This window comes from Balaenoptera musculus, chromosome 6 (genome assembly GCF_009873245.2).
Source record: "Balaenoptera musculus isolate JJ_BM4_2016_0621 chromosome 6, mBalMus1.pri.v3, whole genome shotgun sequence".
Taxonomy (NCBI): domain Eukaryota; kingdom Metazoa; phylum Chordata; class Mammalia; order Artiodactyla; family Balaenopteridae; genus Balaenoptera; species Balaenoptera musculus.
In genome coordinates, this window is record NC_045790.1 from 92,360,247 (window position 1) to 92,387,474 (window position 27,228).

Here is a 27,228-nt window from a genome sequence, read left to right on the forward strand (position 1 = left end):
TCCAGCCTTTGAGACCCAGATCAAAGATCTCCTCCTCACACCCCTAAGCAGAGCTAACCCCTCTTTCTGCTCATTCCCGTAGACCAGATTTCTACTGCCCACTCCTTCACTCTGTCTTCAAGGAGCTCAGACCTCAGGGTAGGAAATTCTGTCATTCAATCAGTTACAATCACCCTAGAACAAGCCGCTAAGTGAGCATAGAGGTAAAGGCAACCAGTTTTTCTGGGGCTGGTGAAGGTGCTGGGAAAGGAATCATAAGGGGGGGATCAATTGGGAGAGACAGTCAAATTTTGGTGGACATTCTTGAAGCAGAATCCTTCTTCTTACAGGAAACCACATTTCTTGTGTTTGTATGAGGTTGATATTTCCCCTCAGGGTGGGCCAATCAGACTCTTCCCTCCTTCCAGGTAGAGTGACTTATTCTGGGATATGATCCAATCAGGGATAGAGTTTCCTGTAGGTTTAACATATGGAAACGGAGAGAAAGTGTCTCTCTTCCTTTTTAAGAGTCAAACACGGCCTTATTGTGATTTGTGGGTCCTAAGCACTTTGGCCTTCACCTCTTCTCCATAAAAAATTTAAAATTATATTTTATGACTGCATTTGTATAAAAATGAATATATTATTGGATACTAAACCATTTTCCTCAACTAAAAGTTCAGTTTTTTTCTTCTGACTTAAAAGAAATGAAACCATTTTTGTGGGCCCAAAGTATTGTGAGCCCAAGGCACTGCATCTACTGTGACACACGGATAAGTCAGATCTGGCTATGAGGATGATATAAGTTGAGGCTACTTTATGACCATATTCCCTGGACACAAAGGAGTATCTGTGGGAAGTGGCCAAGGCACAAAGGGAGACAAGATGAGCAGAGGGGAAAGCTAGATGGAAAGAAAGAAAAAACCCCAATGTTATCATTTGAACCCCTGGTTCCAGCCCTGCCTGAGGCTGGTTCTACCAGTGACCTTTTTAATTACAAGGTCCAATAAATTCTATTTATTTATTTTTGTTTGATGTGGTTGGGTTTCTCTCATTTATAACTCACATGCTCTAAAGCAGTGAAGGTGTGTTACCCTGTTACTGTTTTTTGTTTGTTTATTTGTTTTGTGGAATGTCTTTCAAGTGAAAAGGTAGAAATGGCTATTACAGGCCTAAGGAATAGTCTGAGCAAAGGAATGACGGTTGAAAGAGCAGGATGGCTGGAGCGGAAGTGAGGAGTGGAAAGGGTTTAAGCAAAGGCGAGACATGATTGGAGTTCCATTTTAGCAAGTTCGTGTTGAGGGCTGCGTGGAGGACAGACACCCCAGTCTCTTCGTTAGGAGACTGTGACGGGGTGGGGCTGGACAAACTCAGTGGATGGAAGAGCAGCCCTCTGGGCTGTTTCTGAAGCAGGGCAGGCAGGGCCTGCAGGCCTGGCGTGTGGGCGCTGGGGGAAGGAGGTACAGAGGAGGCCTCTGCTGCAGATGCAGGATGCTTTCCGGAAGAAACAGCACCATTGTCCCCACGTTGCCCCGTGAGCTGGGTCTTTGGTCCACCCTGGCTGCCTTCTGGAGACTTGGCTCAGGACAGTCTCACATTGTGTGTGTGTGTGTGTGTGTATGTAAGAATGTGGAAGAAGGCGTGACTTTGGCTTCTGGGTTCAGAGTCCAGCTTCACCTCTCCACCTTGAAACATAACCAAGGGTATCCACCCACCTCGTGGAGGCAGTAATGGTGGCAGCAAAACGTGCGCCAAGTTGTCATGGAGACGCCTGGCTTCTTGTCTTAGTTCTGCCCAACTTTGTGCAGGAACCTCGGGCAGCTGCTCTGGGCCTCAGGTTCCTCCTCTGTGACGTGACAGGGTCAGGTGATTTCTGGTGCATTTCCAGGTCTGAGAATCAGCCTTTCCCCCACCTATTTATCCAGTACTTGCTCTATCCCAGGCACTGGGCTACCTATTTTACATTAAATATCCCATTGTATACACGTAGAGACTTTGATTAGCACATAATTGGTGCTCCATAAATAATCTGATGAAAGGAAGGAAGGGAAGGCGGGAGGGAGAAAAGGCAAGAAGCAGGGAGAGAGGGAGGAAGGAAAAATGGCGGCTGTGGAGCTGGGATGTGACGACAAAGGTGTGAACTGCAAATCCCATGGGCATTATTTTCCTGTGTCTCAAATATGTTGAAAATAATATCTGTCCTAAGGAGGCACAGAGACTGGGAGCTCAGAACAGAGAAAATTCCCTACAGCCTGGGACGCTTTACACCTCAAGGCTCACCTTCCACCCCGCCCTCCTTCCACACTGCCGCCAGCCTATTAAAGGTCTGAATGGGGACTATAATGGTCTAGGCAGTAGAGATAAACCACAGAAACACTGAAAGGAAGAGAGTGACAGGATGGGGGGTATTGGCAGGTTTCGAGAAGGGGAGAACACAGAGACATGGAGGGGTCAGAAATTTTTGAATTTTTTAGCCTGGAGGACCAGGCAAATGGCATACCATTAATTGAAAAAAGGATGTTGGGAGTGAAGGCTGCTTGGAGGAGGGAAAACTATGATTGAGCTTCAAACAGGTTACACTGTATGTGAGAATGAACACCCAAGGAGCAAGATGTCCTATAGCAGAGATCTGGTGTACATTCAGGGCTGTAGGTAGTGTTGCAAAGTTTTGAGCAAGAATTTCTGAGGAATGGTAAATAGACATCATCTCCCATGCCATCTCCAACTGATGCTCACTCTCTACTTGGAATGTAAGATGAAAAAGGATTCTGAGGTTGTGCCAGCTCAGGAGGATAGAGTGCTGTGATTGATGAGTGATGTCTGCCGCAGACCTGGAATGAAGCTGTAGTCTCACGTACCTTCTTGATTTTCCAAGTTAAAAGTGTGTGTGTGTGTGTGTGTGTGTGTGTGTGTGTGTGTGTGTGTGTGTTTTATTTCCAGGAAACCCAGAGTGAAAAGTTAAACAGGAAATAAATATATGTGCAGAGAGTGATAAATTGTATTTAATAACGTGTGTGATTTTCACTTTACTGTGACTTTTGGGGAAGACTGAGAAAGAGACAAACGGGAAGAGAAATAGATGAGGCTCAGAGAAGCTACCTGGATCTCTGAGAGTAAGAGTTTCTAGAAGAGCAAAGGTTCATAAGCAGGCGTGGAATGACCTGGGTGCTTTCTCAGCTCATACACACAGAGGACCATCCTGGAGATCCTAACTTATGGCACTGTGTGGGGTTATGGGTCTGTTAAGGAAATCACTGTTCCTGGCCTCGTGGACTGTTCCCTGCAGAACTCCAGGAGGTGACAGTCACATCAACTATGATGTAAATGGCATCCACTGGAGTTGTGCAGCTGTCCTGTCCACAGGGACCTCAGAGAAGGTCAAGCCCACCCAGAGGGTCCGGCAGCACTCAGCAGCCCACAAGCCTCGGGGCCCAGTGGCTAAGGTTTAGGAGATGAGGCCAGCTCTGTGCTCACCGTCAATAGAGACTGAGATTCACCAGGCTTCTGGCATTCTGGAAAGGAGGTCACAAGTCCTGGTTTTCAGAGGGTGATGGACGAGGGGTATGTAGACATCAGCCCCTGCTTCCATGAGCTGGCAGTTGAAAGGATCTGGTGTGGAAGAAGGGGGCTGCTTTGTGCCTAGCACGTGCTAGGCGCTTTAATGGTTTTCTTTTACAGTTACCCTGCAAGGAAGCTGGTGCTACCTCCTTTTACAGTGGGACTTAGTGAAGGTGGGTAACGTGCCCTGTTAGTAGATGTGAAGTGAGAAGTTGAACCAGATCTAGTTTCTTCTCTTCCCTTCTCTTGGAGGAAGCCCCTACTCCCATTCTACTTCCAACTCTAGAAAAGTTAGTGTTCCTACTGGGGGTGCCTGTGTCATATGGGATGTTCTTGACTGCATTAGGGGTGGACACGGCTCTGCAGATGCATGGTTGGGGGACTTTTACAGCCCTGCCTAATCCCACCAGAGCCTCTCCCCTCCCTGACTCTGGGATCCCAGCAGGCTAAACACGTGGTACTCAATCAAAATGCATTGCATACTGAAAAATGGGATAATTATTCAGAGGTTTATAAGTATAATATTATAACATTATAATAATGATAATATTATTATACCATTGTTATATTAATTATTATAATAGTTGTAGTATTTAGTATAATAACAGTATGATTATTCAGAATAATCCTCCAGAATCCATCGCCAGAACTATGACCTGCGCAGGGCAGGGATGGGGGAGGGTCCTGAGCTGGAACACAGAACTTACATGGCTTTCTCTTAAAACTAAGGCTGGGAGTTATCAGGGTGCTCTGAGGAGCCAATCATACACTCTACAGCTCAGCCAAGTTCTGGGTGACGTGGGCTTCTGTGGGCAGCCCTGGGGATCTAATCTTGGATAAAAAAAAAAAATCATAGAATTGTAGAAACAGAGCCACTCAGATATCATCCAGTTAGGTGGCTTTAAATTCTGGATGAATATTAAAAGCACCAGAGGAAACCCTCTACACTGCTGGTGGGAATGTAAAATGGCACAACTGCTTTGGAAATCAGCCTGGCAGTTTCTCAAAAAGGTTAAGCATAGAGTTACCATATGACCCAGAAATTCCATTCCCAGGTATATACCCAAGAGAAATGAAAACATGTCCATACAAAGACTTGCACATGAATATTCACAGCAGCATTATTCACAAGAGCCAAAAGGTAGAAACAACCCAAATGTCCACCAACTGATGAACAGATAAATAAAATCTGGTATATCCATACAACAGAATATTATTCAATTTTAAAATGGAATGAAATATTGATCCATGCTATGACATGAATAAACCTTGAAAACATAATTCTATTTATATGAAATGTCCAGAATAGGCAAATCCATAGAGGTAGAAAGTAGATTAGTGGTTACCTAGGACTGGGGAGGATGGGGAGAAATAGGAAGTGACTGCTAATGGGTATGGGGTCTCTTTTAGGAGAAGTTAAAATACTGTAAGATTAGATTGTAGTGACTGTACTACTTTGTGAAAATGCTAAAACTATTAAATTGTACAATTTGAATTGGTGGATTGCATGGTATCTAATTTATATCTTAATAAAGCTGATTAAAAAATCAACCAAGGGAGATTTTGAAAACTATCAATGTACAACCCTTACCCTGGCTAATTACATCATCTATCTCTAAATCCAAGGTGCAGCCAGGGCTGAGAAACAATGCCCTAGTCCAACCTCCTCATTTTGCATATGGGGAAACGGGGACCCACTGGGGGGATGAGGTGACCAGGTCACACAGTGGGTAACTGGCTGAGTCGGACACAATCCAGGACTCCCACCTCTCTGCTCACCAAGTGCCCCAAGTGCCGCCCATCTGCTACATCTTCCCATCTGCCTTGGCTTCTATTTAAGGCAGCAGATGCACTCATCAGGAAAATCCCAAGACCTCCTTAGAACCCCACTGCCTAAGACATCTTTGTGTACACATCTTGCCTTCCCAATGATAGAGACTGTCATATCACATGTATTCATGTCCCTGGGTGATGTTAAGACAACTGGTTCTACATTTCAGGAAAAAAGAGACCTTTCCCTCACAATATCTACATAATTCTTCTTTATTGGCTCCTCCCCAGGCTGGGTTGGACACCTCTCTCCTTACCTTTACCTTACCCTCCCTGAGTGCCCCTGACCTGCTGTGTTTCCAAGGAAATGCATTTCCCAGTTTCCCTGCCCTCCGGTTTCTATGTAGGTTTGACCAATGGGAGTCACTGACAGACTGGAGGGTAGGAAAAGGAGCTAAGTATTTCTCCCTCATCTCTTTCTGCCTCAGGGGATGTTTTCAGCAGTAGTTGAGTCCCTTGGGGCTTCAGCTTCCACTAGACTGACTCCCTGTGGCCCCAGCTCCTGGGCTCTGGAATACTGCCATCTCTCTTTGTCTCTTTGTCTCTCCAGCTCTATGAGTGATAAGCAGGTTCTACTGTTGCTAATTTCTGGGTTGCCTCACTGGTCACTTTAGCTACTTAGTTCTTCATCCCTTGTGTAATCAATTCCCTGTATCAAATTCCTTCTGTAAGAAACCTGCCTAGAGTGATTTCAGTTCTGATTGTCCATGACTGATACACAATTATCTACCTGTATCTATTTCTGAATTCTTCATATTTTTTTATGATTTAAAAAATTTTTTATTTTATTTTATTTATTTATTTTTGGCTGCGTTGGGTCTTCGTTGCTGCACACGGGCTTTCTCTAGTTGGTGGCGAGCGGGGGCTACTCTTTGTTGCGGTGCGTGGTCTTCTCATTGCAGTGGCTTCTTTTGTTGCGGAGCATGGGTTCTAGGCACGCAGGCTCAGTACTTGTGGCTCGCGGGCTCTAGAGCATAGGCTCAGTAGTTGTGGCACACGGGCTTAGTTGCTCCGCGGCATGCGGGATCTTCCCGGACCAGGGCTCGAACCCGTGTCCCCTGAATTGGCAGGAGGATTCTTAACCACTGCGCCACCAGGGAAGCCCTGGATTCTTCATCTTTTTATTGAACTATTTATTTATTGCTAAACCAGCACCAGACTGTCTTACTTACTTTTGTGTTAATATTTGGGCTTTTTAATATCTGATAGGACAAATCCTGTTTCCTTTCACACATCGTTTTTCTTTTTCTTTTGTTTTTTCTTGGCTATTATCATGCACTCAGTCTTCCAGATTACTTTACAATTCAAGTTATTACCAAAAAAATCCCAGTGGAATTATGATTTGCAGCATTAAATATAATGGATTAATTTGGGAGAATGTATTCATAAGGTATTTCTCACCATTTATTTAGATCTTCTTAAATGTCCTTCAGTCAGAATTTTTAACTTTTCCATAATGGTATGGAACATATCTTATTAACTTTATTCCTATCCATATATCAGTTTTGTCACAATTGAAAATGGGATCTCACTAATTATTACATTTTCTCTAATTTTTTTTACTACTAGATATATAAAACTACTGATTTTAAGGTATTTCTACCTCTGGTCACTTTGCTGAACTCTTATTAATTGAAATTCACTTGTATGTTAGGATAATCACATGAATTTTGTTTCTTCCTTCCTAGCATTTATTCTTTATTTTGTTTTCCTGGCTTATTGCATTGGTAAGGCCTCTAGAATGATATTGAATATTAGCAATCATCTTTGTCTTATTTCTGAAGTATGTAGATTATCTTAAATCTACAATCTAAATTAAATGTTGATTTGTGACAAATTCTACTTATCAGGTTAGAGACAGTCCTTCTACTGTTGGCCTACTAAGAATCTTGAAAGATTAGCATGACTTATTCTGAACAAATCCATTCTGTTCCTAAGTGAACACTACTTTACTAAGTGCTTAAAAAAGAATCTGTTCTCAAACTTTTCTTGGTATTACCATCAAGCTTATCACTCCAGGTTTTAGAATTCATTTTTTAAGAATCTGTATGACATTTCCTTGTCTATTCTTCTGGCATTTCCCAAGACTCCATAGTTTTTCAAAGTGTTTTGGTGCTGGCTCAGCAATGACATATGCAAATTTTCTTCAAGGTCATTTTTCTCAACCTGAAAACTTTAACTGTAAAGCAGTAAAATATTTCCTGACTACTCTCTCTTGGACTTCAGTTTCATTCTCTTTGTTCTTTTCATCTTTCTGTAGTTAGCATACTGACTGGCTTCCTTGTTGAAAAAGAGAAAAACGAAACAGAAGTTGAGCAGCTCTTCTTCTGTCCTGTTAATCTCACATACCATCCTCAAGATGGCTCTGCTATTAAATTGTTCATCTTTTTGCCCTGACCAAAGTGTGCATCTACAGAAGTCCTTTTTTTAAAAAAAAAAAAAAAAAGATCTCTGCCCCTTTGTTTTTGGTCATATGTTCTACCTTCCTTCTCTTTAAAATACTGTTTTAAACTGTGGGCTCTGAATGCCTTCATCTTTCAGACTATCTGATATAGTCATAGTCCGTGTGAAAAATATTCCCTTTTAGGTCTACCCTTGTTTAACATTTTTGAAATCTGATCTTCTAAAGATTAGAATACATGGAGGATTAAACCCTGAATTCCACTCATTTCATATTAATGACTCTAAGACACCAGGGTCATTTTCTTCCAAGGGTCTTGTCACTTATACACTTCCAACCCAGTCTTCCTTGCTGACCAGAATTAACAAAACAATACCGCCAGGGCAGTGTTTCTTCTACCTTCCAAACAACCAAATCATCAGCTAGAAAGGCCAAGGCCTCAACAGATGCTCTGCTTTTAACAGAACGCCAATGTCTGGATGGCCAAGAAGTCCCCCATATGTGATGTGCCAGCTTGAAGTCTCTTAGGAGAGCACAGTGAACATCCTCTCTGTCCAAAGTCATCTGGCATCTTCTCTGGATTGCTCAGTTCACCTTTAGGTGCTGCCTGTACTCAGTTACTCTTTTACCAATCCTGGCACATGTCTCAACTTCATAGCAGGGTTCCTGAAGGCAAGAACCGCTTCTATGCAGCCCATAGAGCAGCACATAAGTTCTCTAAACACCTTCCAGAAGAGCCTGGTTGGGGCAAGCTGGCACCTATTTTACTTTTAGCCTAAGTGGGGACACCTCTATGTTCCTAATCAGAACTAAAGCATCAGGGAGTTGCTGACAAACAGTAAAGCTTCCCAACTGATAGGCCTCAGAAGGTGGCAAGTGGGTTGAACCTTTCATTCTCTCAGTTGTTGGAGCAAGTGGACAGGACCAGGGGCGCCGGGAGCCTCAAGCACCCTTGTCTGCTTACCCCTGTGTGCTATACAACAACACATTTTCTATGGGTGCCAAGGACAAGAAAAAGCTGGGAAGCAGGGGCTTCCCTGGTGGTGCAGTGGTTAAGAATCTGCCTGCCAATGCAAGGGACATGGGTTCGAGCCCTGGCCCGGAAAGATCCCACATGCCGCGGAGCAACTAAGCCTGTGAGCCACAACTACTGAGCCTGTGCTCTAGAGCCCATGCGCCACAACTACTGAGCCCATGTGCCACAACTACTGAAGCCTGCGTGCCTAGAGCCCATGCTCTGCAACAAGAGAAGCCACCGCAATGAGAAGCCCGCGCACTGCAACAAAGAGTAACCCCTGCTCCCCACAACTAGAGAAAGCCCGGGCATAGCAATGATGACCCAACACAGCCAAAAATAAAAAACAAACAAATAAATTAATTAATTTAAATAAATAAATAAATAAAGCTGGGAAGCATCATTACTAGTTCATAATTCAATCCATTAGCCTGGAACTGTGGCTCTTGATTGGGACTCTCTTAGCAGAATCCACTCAAGTACCATGTTATCACAGCAGATGGTGTCAGCCAGAATCATACCTCCTGACTGAACACTAGTGCATTAATACCCTCAGAGGAGAAAAAAAAAGTGCTAACACTTCTGAGTGCCCAGCACTATGCCATCTATGAATTTACTTAATCTTCCAACATTTGAAGAAGGAACAATTATTACTATCCTTATTTTACAGATAAGGAAACAGGAACAGAGAGACTAATTAACTTTCCCAAGACACACAACTAGTAAATGGCAGAGCTGGAATTTGAACCCAGGCAACCTGACTATAGAGCCCTGTGCTCTCTTCAGTGCCAAGAGACACTGCTTTGCCATGTGGATGATGAAAGCAGCAGTATAATGACATTAAAAGAATGCTGGTTGGCACTTAGCTTTGGTTGTGCTGCCCCTTGGCTATGACCTTAGGTAACTGATTTCACTTATCTGCCCAGACACCGCATTTTCAGACAATCATTTATTAAGCATTTATACCTCAGGAACTACAGATCAATGAAATAATTTGATCTCTGCCATGTCCAGATGAGAGACAGGAGAAGGTGCATTTACCCATCCTGGTTTCCAGGATACCTGTCACTCATTTCCATTTTAATTTAGCAGAGACTAAACAGAGTAGGCATTACACCAACATGTTGCTACAAGTCCTTATTGAATTTAGCGCAAGCATACTATCTGACAGTAAGAGTATAATTGAAAAACTGCACCTTTTTCATAATGGGTTTGAGAAGAAAATTGTACCAACATCTTAGAAATGTGACACATTATGAATGTTAGGTCTATTAATTTGGGATGATCTCTTACACTAACTTAGTGTAAGAAATTTTTTAAAAAGCGACTAGAGAGAAACGATGCCCCTACCTCATTTTTCTCTTGTCTGAAAAGGTCAAAATTGCGTTTTTTGGCGTTATTTACTCCTTTATATGGACTACTAACCGGCAGAAAAAATTTTTTCCCAATTTGTATTTCTTTCAAGACATTTTCCAGGCAATCAACTTGGAACTGTCCAGTCAGTGTTAGCACAGGTGATATCTGAATCCACAGTAGACTGGGAGCTCTTGTTTTCATTAGTTTACTAGGTGCCTGGAGCCAAAGATGGTGTCTTCCTCAATAGCAAGAGGCAGCGGAGTAAATATCTGTTGGATGAATGGTGTAGTGCATTAAAACTGAACTCTCCCTAGGTAATTTATCAAGTGTCAATTCATAAAAGCTTCACTCTGGTCACAAATTCCCCAGTTGTCCCTAACAATTCATAATGGTCTCGGCAAAACTGCAGAGTAAAATATTCCACATCTTAAGGAATGATGAGAGCCTTTACGATTTGTTCGGTGGTAACGGGGTCTCTGTCCCGTGTGAGCTACGGTAGGATGTGTGCATCCATCTTTGAGTCTGGAGTTTTCCTTTGGTGAAACTGGTATCCATTGGTGTCAGTGAATGGCTGTAAGCAGACAAGCAGGCCTTGAACATTTTCTGCCAGGAAATCCATTTTACATTGATGCCGTTCTTGCTAAGTTTTACAAGGTCTTATTCTAATTGTCTGTGTGGGAGACAGCAAGAAGCTGTGAGGAAGGGCTCTGTAACTTTGTGGCGAGATCTAGGACTTTAGCAATTCCAGATAAATTTCAGGATCTGAGTCCAAAGAATCAATATTTCATGAGTTCACTTTTGCACAGAGGCTCATGACTAAGAATGTATTCAATCTTTTTCCTGCCTTAAGGAAAAAAATACTGACATAAATATTGTTTTCCTTTACAGCATTCACTTCTAACAAATCCAACACTGTTTTCCCTTGGTTTCTTACAGATTTTCTTTTTGCCTCTCATTTCTGCATTTCAGTGCTCACTCTTTGCCTTAAAAGAAGATTCCTTTTCTTTTCTTTCTTTCTTCAGGTGGATAACGGCATTAATGGACTTGCCACTAGCCACTGCTTTAAATGCATACCCCAATAGCATCACATGGGAGCCCTCAAGGAACAGTAAGACAATTTGTCGTTGCCATGAAAGCACAGCTGCTAGTGTGTAAAATAATGTCCAAAGAGCCCGTTCTTTATCACCCTTTGCATTCTGCAAGAGTTACGGCAGAATCGGGCATGAGCTTGCGAGTGTTATCTTTCCACTCGGCAGACACCATCCAACTCACCCAAATGAATGAAATTATTATTCATTCCAGAAAGAAGTTCAAGTTGGATGAATGAAATGCACACTCTGTTCAGGGCAGGTCCTGGACATTCTAATTGCACAAGATCAAGTGTGAGCAGGAACTGAATGTGGGGTACGAGGTTCTGAGGGGATACAGATGGGGATTAATCTATTTTGGTTTTCATTCGTGCTTAAAAATCTCTTCAAACGGTCCTCTCTCTGTTCCCCAATTCTTGGAGGTTCTTCAGAAGCTTCTATTATAAACTTCCCTAGTTAGCCTCTGAAGCCATACACTGGGCCTAATTTTAAGGGCTTTTAAAATTGCCTTTAATATAGTTACAGCATCTTTATCCAGCCACGGAATGCAACGGGCTAGTGGAGCCGTTAGCATAGCAACACCTCTTGCTTTTGAGGTCTCAGCTGTAGAAAGTAGAGGTTTAAACCATTCACTATTCAGTAGGGGATGATTAGGTAGGTTTCTGCAGGTTTCTTGTAACATGAGCCTACAGGGATGTTCCTCTAATTATTTTCTAACCCTTTTTAGTGGATTGCCTAGACTAAGCCGTTTGGTATTTTAAATTCTGCAGCCTTTTCCCAATAAAACCACTGGCGAGTCTTGGGATGTGGCTGTGATTTTAGATTCCATATATTAGAATTTTAATTGTAATTAAATGTAAATCCGTCCTTCCCTGATCAAATGCACCAGGGAAATTCACAGTGTCTGAGTGTAAAGTTCTTAATCAACTCCCAAAAGGGAAAGGAAACATGGATATTAGAAATCAATTCCTTCATCCTGGCTATTATTATGCTGCCCCTTTTCCTTTTTCAGATCTCCAGGGCATGCAGGTATCATGCTGATTGTTATCTGAACCTCTGGAAAGCTGCTTTCACAGAATGTCTGGTAAAGATCGACTCTTCCCAGCCTTCCCTTTCTTCACTATAAAAAGGCTGAGAAGACGGATTTTACTTCATCACTCTGATCTTTATTAAAGAGTATGACTCAAGATTAGGGCCTCCAGATCTTTCACAGTAAACAAGGAACAAATGGCATTCAAAACGATAAAAAGGTGTGCCACCTTGCTTATAGAGAAATACAATTGAAACAGAAATCCTGATTTTTACCCACCAGACTAACAAGGTTTTAAAAAAGTTAGCGAAGGCTAGGTGCATGCTTCCTGTGGGATCACAGAGGCCCTGTCAAATAGCTGTTGTGTGTATAGTGGGGAGAGGCGTAATCAGGTAGAATATCTTTGGAGGGAAACTTCATTAGGCAATATCCAAATTAAATACACACAATTCCTTTTGGCCCAGCATCTCTACTTGTAAGGAATTTATTCTACAGATGGATTTGCTCAAGTGCACGACGTGTACAAGGATGGCGGCAAAGCTGTCATTTTAGAGATTCAGGGCAGCCTAAATGTCCATCAGTATTGATTGGTTAAATAAATATGTGCTTGTTTAAACACAGAATAGCTCTAGATTGACAAGAAATGCTAACAATGTTTGTCTCTCGGGAAAACTAGGGAATAAGAGGGTGGAAAGGAAAAGTAACTTTTGGATATTTTTGAACTTTTACCACTGTCTGTATTACTTACTAAAAAAGGTTGAATAGCACAGCAGTTCTCTTTATTACTATCTTTCTACTTAGTCTCCAAATAGTTAAAAGCTTCCTCTGCTTTGTGTAAGATGAAATCTCAAGTTGGGACAGGCTGGGAACTGAGCAGAAGATCTGTTTCAATTCTCTCAACTTCTGAGTCCCAAATGTCCCAGCAGAATGGGTTCTCTGTGGTCTCACCAATTCCTTCTCTAGGGCCATTCTCCCATTTGCAGGTCGGAAAGCATTGCCCACATTCCCCCTGGACAGTTATTTCTTCGTATTCTCAGACAGAAATATCATTTCTATTTCCTTTTATCTCCTCTCAAAACATCCCCATGCTGTTTCTTCTTTTCGCTTGTAAGAGTTTCAGAGCTGTGTCTTCACCTATTGTGTGAACTCTCTTCCATCTGATCTTTCCTTTGGAACGAAGCACCCCTTTCTGTTGCTAAACTTAGACCATACATCGCAACCCGTCAACCTAGGAGATACACCATTCCTTGAGCTAGACTTTGAATCTCCTTGTCCTGTTTCTCGCTACATGGACTGCTAAGGCCTTAAATCTCAAAAACTGCTAAAAATTGCTACCAGCTAGCATCAAACATTGTGCAAAGCACCTTACACATACAGTGCCATTTAATTCTCATAACGGTGAGATATTGTTAAATTCCATTTTGGGATGAGGAAAATGAGGCATAGAGAAGATAAGAAACTGGCCAAAGGTCACATGGCTAGCGAGGGGCAAAGCTGGGATTCAAACTACCTGAGATTCCAAAGCGTGTCCACATTTCACCTAGTCTGAGAACTAGGTGCTCTTGCTCCAACAAAAGCACCACTCCACACTGGGTTCTGCAGTCTTCTCTCATCAGCCTGCAACATCCTGCCATTCTGCTTCTGTAAACTTCCACCTGTTACCCCACCGTGGGCTCTAATCTTGGCACGGGTCCTTAGATTGGGGTGTGCTATGCCCTCTCCTCCTCGAGTGGTTGGAATTCACTAGCCTCTCACTTCAGCAGGAGGGCCCAACAATGACCTAAGTCTTGGTTTGACAGATTTTGGGGGAGGGAGGTTGTGATGAAATTAAAGCCATATAAAGAACCACTAGAATTCTTACATTCTTCTGCTTCACCATGAGCCCAAGGAAGTGCAAAGCTATGCTGAGCAGACAGATGTAGCCGCTTATTATGATGTATCCGTCCATTTACTTTTTTTTTTTAATTTTTGGCTGCGTTGGGTCTTCGTTGCCGCGCGTAGGCTTTCTCTAGTTGCGGCGAGCCGGGGCTACTCTTCGTTGCAGTGCACGGGCTTCTCATGGCGGTGGCTTCTCTTTGTTGTGGAGCACGAGCTCTCGGCGCGCAGGCTTCAGTAGTTGTGGCGCACGGGCTCAGTAGTTGTGGCTCGCGGGCTTTAGAGCGCAGGCTCGGTAGTTGTGGCGCACGGGCTTAGTTGCTCTGCGGCATGTGGGATCTTCCCGGACCAGGGCTCGAACCCGTGTCCCCTGCACCAACAGGCGGATTCTTAACCACTGCGCCACCAGGTAAGTCCCAGTCCATTTACTTTTGAACACCATGTCTCTTTAAGAAAAAGAGTTGGCCTCTAATTAGTTAAAAATTGAGCCACTAAAACAAGGGCAAACATAACAATACAGGAAGCTGTGCTTTTCCAAAGTGTGATCCTGCGCCTGCCCACCTCAGACTCTCCTTGGAGTGACCACTAAAAGGAAGGTTCTTAGGTCTCACCCTGACCACCTAAATAGAGCCTCACAATCTTCTTTTTTTTTTTTTTAATATTTTATTTATTTATTTATTTATGGCTGTGTTGGGTCTTCGTTTCTGTGCGAGGGCTTTCTCTAGTTGCGGCGAGCGGGGGCCACTCTTCATCGCGGTGCGCGGGCCTCTCACTATTGCAGCCTCTCTTGTTGCGGAGCACAGGCTCCAGACGCACAGGCTCAGTAGTTGTGGCTCACGGGCCTAGTTGCTCCGCGGCATGTGGGATCCTCCCAGACCAGGGCTCGAACCCGCGTCCCCTGCATTAGCAGGCAGATTCTCAACCACTGCGCCACCAGGGAAGCCCCACAATCTTCATTTTTAACAAGCTGTCCAAGTGATTATTTGGCTTCCTAATTTGGGGGGAAATGGGCCTTTTTGCAGAATTGTTGAGGATTTCTTCTTTAGTGGAGTCTCAGTTGAATGTCGGTTTCACCTCTATTTCACCTTTTAGGTATCTCTGGGGTTTCTTAAAACGTGCCACCTTTCATGTGCAAAGGGACTTTCCTTTCTTTAGCTGCAGTTTGCTTTTTCTCTCTCTCTGCCCCCTTATACCTTGCCTAGGCATTTGTTGCCTCCTATAGCAAAACGGTGGAAGCAAATCATTCTAGGGCTATTTAGGGTATTTACCTGGTACTTTTGGAAGATTCAGTCAGTCAGGGAATTCACTTAGAGCCATGTGTGGGAAATACTCATCCAAATGGATCAATACGGCTGCTGAAGGAGCTCTTTGATGAGCTCAGATCTTAAAAGACTAGTTAAAAGCTGGAAAATTAAGGGCAACAAAAAGGATCTATCATTTGTTGTGTTCAGAGCAGGACCCAGGAGGCTGGAGTCACTGACCTGGAAGCATACTGGGATATTAACAGGCAAGAAAAACAAAGGACTCCTGCACTGTCCTTACTCCTTCATCTTCACTGTTAAGGAGGACCATTTTCAGTGGAAGTGGTAGACCAAGAAATGAAACAAGCAAGAGGGTTTTGAAGGACAAGGTAATTCAAGACCTCCATTCCACACGAATTACATCGATCTGACGATACCGTCAATTCACTGTTAGATATTCTCAGGGATCACAGAAAAACAGTGGATGATCAAGACCAGTAAGTAACTGAGTTTCAAAAATGCAAAAAGCTAATCCCATTAGTTTATGGAATACTGAGTTTGGTTTTGCTGGCAGGTAATATTCCAGAAGAAATAACCAGTTTGTGAGCTCTCAGGAAGGAAGAAGCGGATCATCTCAAATGAGTGGCTCACTAAGAAAATAACGCTCCATCTCCGCTCCTTTGAAAAGGGGGCTGTTGGGACACGAATGCCTGCATGGACAGGGTAACTAGACTGCTGGAGGAGGGATGGGGGGACGGGTGGGGTATTGGGAAGTGTTGCTAGCTCACTGGTGATGGTGATGAACAAGGTTATAGACCACTGGTGTGGAGGAGAGACGGACAGTCACTACACTGATAGTGGTGGGAGGTGGCTTTCTGGTAGTTCTGGATTTCAGTGTAGTGAACTCTTCAACATCATCTAGTAAGAGTCTCCTGGAGATGTGGATCGACAGGGTCCCAAATGGTGGACTAATTAGCGGTGAGAGGCCTTATTAAAGCACAGGAGCGGAGAACACAGACTTTGAAGTCAGAATTGAGTGACCATGGGCAAGCTGCTTGGTTAGACCCTAAGCCTGAACTTCCCCACTTGTGAAAAGAACATCACCCACCTCACAGAGCAGTTGGCAAGATCAAGTGAAGTGACATATGCAGAGTTTGAAGCACACATCTGGCTACTAGCCCCTGTACGTTTCTGTGGATCAGGGTCAACCTACCGGCGTTTCCAGTATCACACGGCTGGACCGTCGTTTGCCCCACTCAGAATTATAGCGATGCCTCCAATGGGAATGCCGTGGGCACAGTGAATAATATTCACATTTAGCAGATGAATCCGAACATACGTGGTGGGCAAAGTCCTGCTCAAAAGATGATGCTCCCAGCTGGATACGGCTGTTCAGGTACCTTCAGACCAGCTCAGAAGTGATGTATCCCTGCCTGTTATCTGGTTAGGTGTTTCCTTTAGAATGATTGCAGAATAATTTATCTGCTGAACAGACATTCATTGAGCACCTGCTACTCATCAGGCACCGGGGAACAAAGGAGAGCGTGACACAAAGCTTACACTTAAGGAACGTACAGCCTCCAAGATGAGATGAATAAGAAAGGCAGTTTTAACACAAAATAGTGAATACATCATAGATATACACGGGGGCTGTGGGGAGTAGAGGAGCAGAGCACAGGAACTAGCCCAATTTGCACAGGTGGGCGGAGGCAGTCAGAGTCCCTGGGAGAAGACAGCCAGCGTCTGAGCAGAGGCTTAAGGGATGAGCAGGAGTTGGGCAAAGAGGACGGGAGTGACAGCATTTTCGGCAGAAGGAACAGTATTTGCAAAGGCACAGATGGGAGTAACAGCAGCGTATGGTGAATGCCAGGAACTACAAGCAGTTTGGTGTTGTAGGAGTTTAAACAGGAGGGTGAGAAATGGGGGAAAAATACGCTAGCTAGAGCAATAGGACAGGAGCAGATAGCGGGGGAACTTCAGAGAAGGCCTTGGACTTCATCCTGCGGGTCATGGAGAACCCTGGCAGATATCAAGCACTGCAAGAACGCAATCAGATGGTGTTTTAGAAAGATCACTCCAGTGATTGTGAGGAGAATGAGCTCGTCGGGAGACTGGAGTCAGAGAGATCAGCAAGAGCACCTCTCAGCCGGACAGAAGACGCTGCTACAAGATCAGTGTTGATAAGGAGGGAGGAAGGGCTACATACAAATACTAAGGAGGCAAAAGCTGAACAGACCTGAGGACCGCCTGGACATGGGTGGCAAAGGGAGAGGTGCTGTGGATGATGTATAAATGCTTACCATGGTGAGAAAGAAGAGAACTCAGGTGAAGTTATTTTGTTTTTGTTTTTTTCAGTAAAAGAGGATGAATTTAAGTTTTGACATGTGACGTTTGAGGTGTACGAGGATATACAAGTTGGAATGTCAGTAGAAAAACTCACAGAGTAGTCTGCATTAGAGATAATAGCTTCAGAGTCAACAGCACTTATAAAATCTTGACAAGACGAGAAGGGCAGGTAGACTGTGCTCAGGGAGAAAAGCAGTAGGCAGAGGAAGAGCCCTGGGAGAACACCAATATTTAACAGGAAGACAGAAAAAGAGGCTGTGACAAAGACAGAAGAAAAAGTCCAAGGGCTAGAGAAGCCCAGATCACAGAAGTCAAGGGATTAGTTTCAAGAAGCTGTGAGCGAGTGGTCACCACTGTCAAATGCAGTAGAGAAAGGTCCGCCAAGTTGAAGGATGAAAACCGTACGCTTCCTTTAACAATTAGGAGGTCATATGTATGCACGCTGGTTAGACCTCTTGGTTGCAGACAATTGAATCCACTCAAGGTACTTTAGGCAGAAAGGTATTTATTAGAGGTTATTAGATAAGCGTATACAATCTCCAGGAGGCCACACAAATCTCCAGGAGGCCACAGACACAGGTTTGGAGGTCTCTCTGCCGGAAACAGCAGCAGTCGCCAGGGCAAACACCCACCCTCACCACAGGACTGTTACAGCGGAAACCCCACTGGCCACCTGTGATCAGAGCCTTCACCAAAGCTGCCCCAGATGAATAAACACCTCAGCCACGGAGCCTACAAGAAGGGCCACCCTTCCTAAGAGCAACCTCATTCCAGGATGAGTTTGCTCCATGCCACCTAACTGAATGTTCACCTTCAGACTTCCAAAGTCCCATCACCTACTTCATCCACAAATGATACCTCTTGTGCAGCATAAAAGGAAGATGGAGTCAAAAAAAAAAAAAAAAGCAAGAATAATCTTTATTCCTCAGAAACACATTTGTAAAACTGTATCAATGAAATCAAAAGATTCAGAACACAATTATCTGTATGCAGCACGTAAACTGAGGACCAAAACATCTGCTAAAAGGAAATACACCTGTAAACATGTATCTTAGGGAGCGTTTATAGGTGATCAACTCCACTGTGCAGGGTGTGCAGCGGATTCCCTCCTTCTGGATAGATTTTTGTGGTAACCAAAAAAATAAAAAAAAAAATAAAAGATCAGATTTTGGCAATAAACTATCTCAAGGGAGGGAAACATATTTTTTTTTAAAAAGGCTTAAAAGTGCCAAATTACAATTACATATATAAAAAATGGCACAAGAATTGATTTCACAAAAATACTAAGGAAAGTATCTCAGGCCTACCTATCAGGAGGAAAAAAAGGTCTTACTCGGGGGCTTGAAACGGAGTGGGAAATAAAGAGTTTGGTACGAGTTCTACCCTAAAAGGCAACATATTGATTTCTGGTTCTACAGAAAGACTGTGCAACACCCTCCTATCCTCTTGCACGGGATGCTTTGGCACAACTTCACTAAAATTTTACACGCTTCAATTTGAGCCATAAATGCATCTCATATTGCATGTTGCTTCTTAAAAGAATGAAGCCTAGGATAAAAACCAACCCTCAAACTCTATATATTCTGACAGTGTGCATTCATAATTATGTCTTCTGAAAGCACGCAAGTTAGCAGCACCAATCGTTAAGACATTAAAAAATTATTCTTGTACTTGAGCAGCAACTTCTATAAAAATAAAGGCTATGTGATTTCTGATTAATAAAACTGCGAGAATTCAAAGTGACTAAACTGCTTTAAGATAGGAAATTCAAAATCTCCCTGTATTGATATAACCTTTAACATGTTATATACTTTCTTCAGCTTTTGAAAGAGGTAACCCTCTGTTAAAGAAGGTCTGAATGTTATGTCCTCAGCCTAAGAATATTAAATGTTGATAAATCACAGAATTGTAGAGCTAGAGAGGACCTTGTGATCATTTAGTCCAACTTGCTCTTTTCAGACGGGGAAAATGAGGCCAACAGAGGGGAGATGGTCTGTCCAAGATCACACAATGGCAGAGGCTGGGCCCCAGTGACCTCAATTCCCACCACTGTACTATATGGTACTCTCTACGGAGTGATCTTTCCAAGTTTTTCTGGTTTTCTTTGGTCCCATTCATTAAATAACAAAGAAACATCAGGTACACAGCAATACGATAAACACAGACTTATACTCCAATTTTAAAATCAGAATATCAAAACGATTCCTGAGCCTTTAACTACCTTCATTTTTTGAGAATGCAGTCAACAGTAAGTTAGGACTACCTATTGGGGTTATTTTCAAATATTTACACAGACACTGAAAACACCTTTCAGAACTATTCCTAGAAGACATTTCTACAAACACGTCCACGGGATGCCAAGACACTTTCCATGGGATGTAACGAAACTATGATGGTGAATGGAAGTAAGACGCTTCAGTCTCTCAAAGTGCAGTCATGAGTTTATCTCGATACATCATACTTTGCATTCCTCCTAAGTTCTTCTGGTTCTGGTCGTGGACATAATCGAAATGGCTGTCATCTCCACTGGCCGATGCTTTCCAATGCGGCCTGTCATCCTGAAAGGATGGCCTGTTTTGTTCGCAGAGTGAGTGGTTAGTGGGGGTGTGAAGACAATTCAGAGAGGTGAGTGAAACAACATAAGCACAAAGGAAACGGACAAGAAAAACCATGAACCACATAAATGGGGATGGCTTTCAGATGGAGATGGAAATGAATGGATTTTCTACTTTCAAGTATTTTAAAAATTCAGATGCAGGTCCTCTATCAACTTCCAGGTCGAGAACAGCTCTGCCCATGGTTGTGCCATCATCCCTCAAAGGGTGTCTGATGATCAAGTCAGTCTGGGGAAAGCTAGGTGGTGGTGAAAAAGGTTCCTTTTCTACGGGAATTCTCAAGAGCTGTTGCCATGTGAACTGTACACTGTGAAAGCCTCGTGCAGCATTTTCCAAAAGTGCTGGACCAAATAATTCTCCTTTCCTGGAGAGTCTGATAAAACACAATGTGCTGGGAACCACCCCCAGAGATTCTGAGGCAGTAGGTCTGGGGTGGGGCTGGGACTCTGCATGAACAAGTTTGCAGGTGACACTGATGCTGCCAGGCAGCAAGGCCACCTGCAAGCAGCACTGGTCCAGCCTCCCTAGCACTCCCAGCCGGGTCTGCCTCGCAAGGAAACCAATATGGTAAAACAGGCAAAAATCAGTGTTAAATTTTGTAAACACAAGGTTAAATTAAAAAGCATTTCTATAAATCTGTGTCTCATGTCTGGAAAAGAAACGGCCTTTCCAACACAGAAACATTTAGAAGTATTACTTCACTAGTTTAACTTGCTTTTAAATGTTACATGAATATCAAGTGCTTATGATCAAACTGCACTGTTGTCCTACAGGATCCCCAGCAAACTTAGTAAGAACTATCAAGAACTAACTGCTCTCATTTGCCCTGTTCTCAATGGATTTATTCCCATCACTCCATTCGCCGCACTTTCTCGAGGAGCAAGGCTAGCAATCTCACTAAGGAATAACTTTATGCAAACTGAATTCACCAACTATGTTTCTGAAAGAGCTTCACACATAAACACCAATTAAGACTGATCTGAAATTCAAATCATGAAAGGAACGTTTGCCTTTACAAAGCTGGCATTAAAAAAAAATCTCAAGCTTAACCGTAAATGCAACAAGGCAGGTGCCAGTTTACTTAGGAAGGACTGTGGTAGGTTAGGGCAGAGGTGGGTAAACACGGCCCTCAGCCTAGATCCCACACTGTCTATTTTCATAAATAAGCTTTATGGGAACACAATCAGGCCCATTCACTTCTGTATCGTCTGTGGCTGCTTTCAAGCTACCATGGCAGAGTTGAGTAGTTGTGACAGAGACCACAAACCCGAAAATATTGACTATCTGGCCCTTTACAGAAAAAGTTTACCGACCCCTAGGTTTAGAAAAAGATCCATCACCACAAAAAGCAACCCTCCACCCCATCCCTGGAAAAAAAAAAATCCTTTCAAAAAATCCCACAACAAAAGTCCCTGAGCTTTAGTCATATTTTTAGTAAATGAATTCTCAGGACAGGAAAACGTTACTTAGAAATTTTAAGTAACATTTCAAACATAAAACCAAACCCAAAATATCTGAGGTTAGAATGACTAAAACAAAACAAAACAAAACAAAACAAAGAACCCCACCCAGTTCATTTTTATTTCGTCAAGCATAACTTTAGTAAATCCAGACCCATCACCGGCTTATTTTGCTTTGCAAGTTATTCATCTCTTCCAGGACAAGACAACTCTTTAACAGTGGTTTCCGATGCAGAATTTCAATTCATAACTAAGTAGAAAAGGAGAGCTTGGGAAAGGACGGCTCTACGAGCTCAGGTACTTACCTGATGTTTGGAGAGTGCGGGTGCCACCAAGGCTGGCTGGGGTGGAGATTGGGGTGATACTGGGGCTGGAAATAAAACACCAAACTCGATTATTAGACGCCCTTTGCTTTCACTGGTCTTCACCGGCTGTGAATGGAGAGGCTCTTACTGAACCCTGGCTGGGGGAGCGCACGTTTCCCAGGAGATCACGTTTCCCCCGTGACAAAGGCTGGGGGCTGCCCTCCAAGAAGAAAGCGGAAGGCATCTGCCTTGAAAGGGTGCCCTAGAGCGCCCAGGCAAGGCAATATTCATCTCTCCCAAGGGAACCAGGTGGAAGGGGCCAGAGAGACGGGGAGAACGTGGGTCATTTATTCTTTAGAAACAATTTCTGTCGTTGCTGCAAATGACGACAACTGTGTGTAAGCAGTTGCATCTGCAAACAGACAAGGACTGAACAGAGGATGCCAAGGCAGCAGGACTCTGGGCGAACTCTTTCTCTCTTGTTAAAAAAAACTTTCTAAAATGTGATCCAAAACAAACACCCCCCTGCCCCCATCCCAGAAACAAACAAACAAAACCCCAAACCATCCAGAGCACCATTATCCTGCTAAAACAGAAGGAAAGAAGTCGTTTGCCCATTTTAACATGAGAAAATGGATCCGGACTGATGACTCACAAAACGGCCCGGGGTGAAGACAAGGCTGGCCTGGGTGGGTGGCAGGCTGCCTGCCAGTCCACTTCTGGCCTGCAGAGGGCAGCAGTCCCAGACTCTGTCAGAAGCCCTGGGGCTTTTCAAGGCTAAATTTTCTATGGGGCAAATTAGGTTCTCCTGACATTTAAGTCACCACAGGCTTGCCACCATTATTCTTTTAATTATTTCTTCCCCTTCTTCTCCCTCCCTGCTGTTCTGGTTAATAAGCAGAAGTCCATTCTCTATTATGAAAAATTCTCAGCAATTCTGTTCATTCCATTTTCATGGACCTGCGATGCCCTCCTTGACTATTCTGTATTCCAGCTGCCCCTCTCCTTCAAGGATGCCTGTCAGCAAGTCCACAGCCCCCAAAGGACATCCTACTGGAAAGAGGAACCTGGAGAAAACATTTCAGTGGCAGAATCTGAAAGCTGACCAGGGCTTTACAATCTCCTGGAAATAGTCACTTCATATTTCTCTCTCTTAGGGGATACAGAAACCCAGAGGTGATAGATGATTTGCCCAAAGCTGGACCGTTTCAGGCGTTTTGGCCATACAGCCAAGGCCCCAAAAGAGGCTCCACCAACTGGGTCTTGAACAAAAGAAAGTAACCTAGAATAGAAGTGGACCTTCTATTCTATACACCTTGTCTTCAAACACAACCAAACCAGATGCATTGGAGAGAGGTGGGCACCTTATCCATAGAGACTTGGAAGGAGGATATTCCAGAACCTTCCTTGGTCTCCTTTGGTAATTTATACACCCTCTAAAGCTGTCAAGGAGTATTTTTTCATGTTAACCCACATGGTTCTCACCAGGACCGTTACATCTCCCTGGGGACAACTGGAGATGAGTATGTGCAGTTTTGCTAGTCACAATGACTGGAGGGTTACCTGTAACTCTTGGGCAGAGAAGAGGGAAGCTAAACCTCCTGTAACTCTAAGGACAGTCCCAAGCAATGAAGAACTGTCCCTCTCCAAATGCCAGTAGTGCTCCCATCAAGGACACAGCAATCCGTCCTTTGCATTCGGCTAAGTTTGCTGGGCTCAGAGTAACACCAATGCTGCAATACCACCTTCCTGGAAACCTTTCTCAGTGCTCAGATGCTTACCGGGCCACCTCTCCGGATGTTCTCTTCCTGGTCAATTTACTCTCATCACGGCACCTCTAAAGGCTGGCAAGGAGCAGAGGGCCAGTGGTTGCCAAAGATGTTAAGAGAAGAACAACATCCAGGTAACAGTTGTCATGGATTTGATTTCAATGAACAATCGCCTTGACGTTCACTCTGAGCAGAGAATGCAGAGAAAGGGCATACCTGCGAGGCTGCTGGGGCAAGGGCAGCGCTGAGCTGGGAATGCTTTGCTTTGTTTATTTTATTTTATTTTTTTCTACCCTTCAAGCGCTAATCACCCATCAACAACATTCTAGCCACTCACACCTGAAAGTCCGACAAAAAAAAAAAAAAAAAAAAAAAAAAAAACTCTGACTAAGAAGCTTCAAGAACCCAAAGGCAGCAAGGAGATCAGGAAAGCTGACCTTTCCCCTACCAGGTGCAAAGCACTTTTTACACTAATTCCCTACAACTCGGAAGTCATGTCCAGGTTCTGCACACTGGGAATAAGATTTCATGTACAGAAGGCGATATCACAAAATTCTTCAGAAACATAATTTGGAGGTCTCGTAAAGATAATGTACACTGGGATCCCTGCCCCCATCTAAGGAGTTAATATCTACAGTAATGAGACTGATTAGATCCAGAAAGAGATTGATTAGAATAAGGCTCCGGGGCTTCCCTGGTGGCGCAGTGGTTGAGAATCTGCCTGCCAATGAAGGGGACACGGGTTCGAGCCCTGGTCTGGGAAGATCCCACATGCCATGGAGCAACTAGGCCCGTGAGCCACAATTACTGAGCCTGTGCGTCTGGAGCCTGTGTTCCGCAACAAGAGAGGCCGCGATAGTGAGAGACCCGCGCACCGCGATGAAGAGTGGCCCCCGCTTGCTGCAACTAGAGAAAGCCCTCACACAGAAACGAAGACCCAACACAGCCATAAATAAATAAATAAATATTAAAAAAAAAAAAAAAAGAATAAGGCTCCAAAGTGAACTCATCATGGAGTAGTTTTATTGTGACATTCAAAACCAGACTGGTGATAGGGCAGAGGAACCCAGGAGAGGAGTGTCCCTTGGACATTCACACCCGCCCAGGACAAGAAAGCTGGCCGCCATGTTAGGGGGTCATCAGACATGGATGCTGCCTCTCAGCACGTGATAAGCTGGGAAGCCAGGGACACATCATTAGCTCAGGGCCCCCACCTGGCCGCTCATCAGAACCACCTTAGACAGGCACCGCAGCTTGCCAATACCCAGATCCCACCCACCCTAGAGTTTCTGATTCAACCAGTCCAGGCTGAGGCCCAAGCACCAATTATTTTTTTAAAGCTTGCCAGATGGTTTTAACATGCAGCAGGGCTGAGAACCACTGGTGCCGGTGATTTCCAATCAAGGGGCTCAGAGAAGGCTCTGTGGAGGTGACAGCTTCCCAGCAGACAAGTATGGGCCAAGGAACAGTGGGAAAAAATTATGGGGCAACAATGATGTGATTCTCCCTAAAGATGCTACCAGAAAACTACTAGAGCTAATCAATGAATTTGGTAAAGTAGCAGGATACAAAATTCATGCACAGAAATCTCTTGCGTTCCTATATACCTAATGATGAAAAATGTGAAGGAGAAATTAAGGAAACACTCCCATTTACCATTGCAACAAAAAGAATAAAATACCTAGGAATAAACCTACCTAAGGAGATAAAAGACCTGTATGCAGAAAACTATAAGACACTGATGAAAGAAATTAAAGATGATACCAACAGATGGAGAGATATACCATGTTCTTGGATTGGAAGAATCAACATTGTGAAAATGACTATACTACCCAAAGCAATCCACAGATTCAGTGCAATCTCTGTCAAACTACCAATGGCATTTTTCACAGAACTAGAACAAAAATTTTCACAATGTGTATGCAAACACAAAAGACCCCGAATAGTCAAAGCAATCTTGAGAACGAAAAACAGAGCTGGAGGAATCAGGCTCCCTGACTTCAGACTATACTACAAAGCTACAGTAAACAAGACAGTATGGTATTGGCACAAAAACAGAAATATAGATCAATGGAACAGGAGAGAAAGCCCAGAGATAAACCCACGCACATATGGTCACCTTATCTTTGATAAAGGAGGCAAGAGTATACAATGGAGAAAAGACAGTCTCTACAATAAGTGGTGCTGGGAAAACTGGACAGCTACATGTAAAAGAATGAAAACTCCTTAACATCCTACACAAAAATAAACTCAAAATGGATTAAAGACCTAAATGTAAGGCCAGACACTACAAAGCTCTTAGAGGAAAACATAGGCAGAACACTCTATGACATAAATCACAGCAAGATCCTTTTTGACCCACCTCCTAGAGAAATGGAAATAAAAACAAAAATAAACAAATGGGACCTAATGAAACTTAAAACCTTTTGCACAGCAAAGGAAACCATAAACAAGACCAAAAGACAACCCTCAGAAGGGGAGAAAATATTTGCAAATGAAGCAACTGACAAAGGATTAATCTCCAAAATATACAAGCAGCTCATGCAGCTCAATACCAAAAAAAACAAACAACTCAATCCAAAAATAGGCAGAAGACCTAAATAGACATTTCTCCAAAGAAGACATACAGATTGCCAACAAACACATGAAAGGATGCTCAACATCACTAATCATTAGAGAAATGCAAATCAAAACTACAATGAGGTATCACCTCACACCAGTGAGAATGGCCAGCATCAAAAAATGTACAGACAGGGGCTTCCCTGGTGGCGCAGTGGTTGAGAATCTGCCTGCCAATGCAGGGGACATGGGTTCAAGCCCTGGTCTGGGAGGATCCCACATGCCGCGGAGCAATTAAGCCCGTGAGCCACAACGACTGAGCCTGCGCGTCTGGAGCCTGTGCTCCGCAACAAGAGAGGCCGCGATAGTGAGAGGCCCGCGCACCGCGATGAAGAGTGGCCCCCACTTGCCACAGCTAGAGAAAGCCCTCGCACAGAAACGAAGACCCAACACAGCCAAAAATAAATAAATAAAGGAGTTCCTTAAAAAAAAAAAAAAAAAAAAACTTTAAAAAAAAAAAAATGTACAGACAATAAATGCTGGAGAGGGTGTGGAGAAAAAGGAACCCTCCTGCACTGTTGGTGGGAATGTAAATTGATACAGCCACTATGGAGAACAGTATGGAGGTTCCTTAAAAAACTAAAAAAAGAACTACCATACGACCCAGCAATCCCACTACTGGGCATATACCCTGAGAAAACCATAATTCAAAAAGAGTCATGTACCACAATGTTCACTGCAGCTCTATTTACAATAGCCAGGACATGGAAGCAACCTAAGTGTCCATTGACAGATGAATGG

General features: G+C 43.6%; 1 protein-coding gene across 5 annotated transcripts in view; it reads right to left on the reverse strand.

Moving 5' to 3' along the window:
- EPB41L4B (erythrocyte membrane protein band 4.1 like 4B) overlaps positions 1-27,228 on the reverse strand; it is a 143,955-nt gene that overhangs the window by 42,352 nt on the left and 74,375 nt on the right. For 4 of the 5 annotated variants that reach the window (XM_036855406.1, XM_036855405.1, XM_036855407.1 and 1 more), the window contains one exon: positions 22,100-22,164. In XM_036855406.1, coding sequence (XP_036711301.1) covers positions 22,100-22,164 — 65 coding nt within the window. Of the gene's footprint in view, positions 1-18,219; positions 20,291-22,099; positions 22,165-27,228 lie in introns of those variants that run through there. The other variant, XM_036855408.1, reaches the window with a different exon arrangement.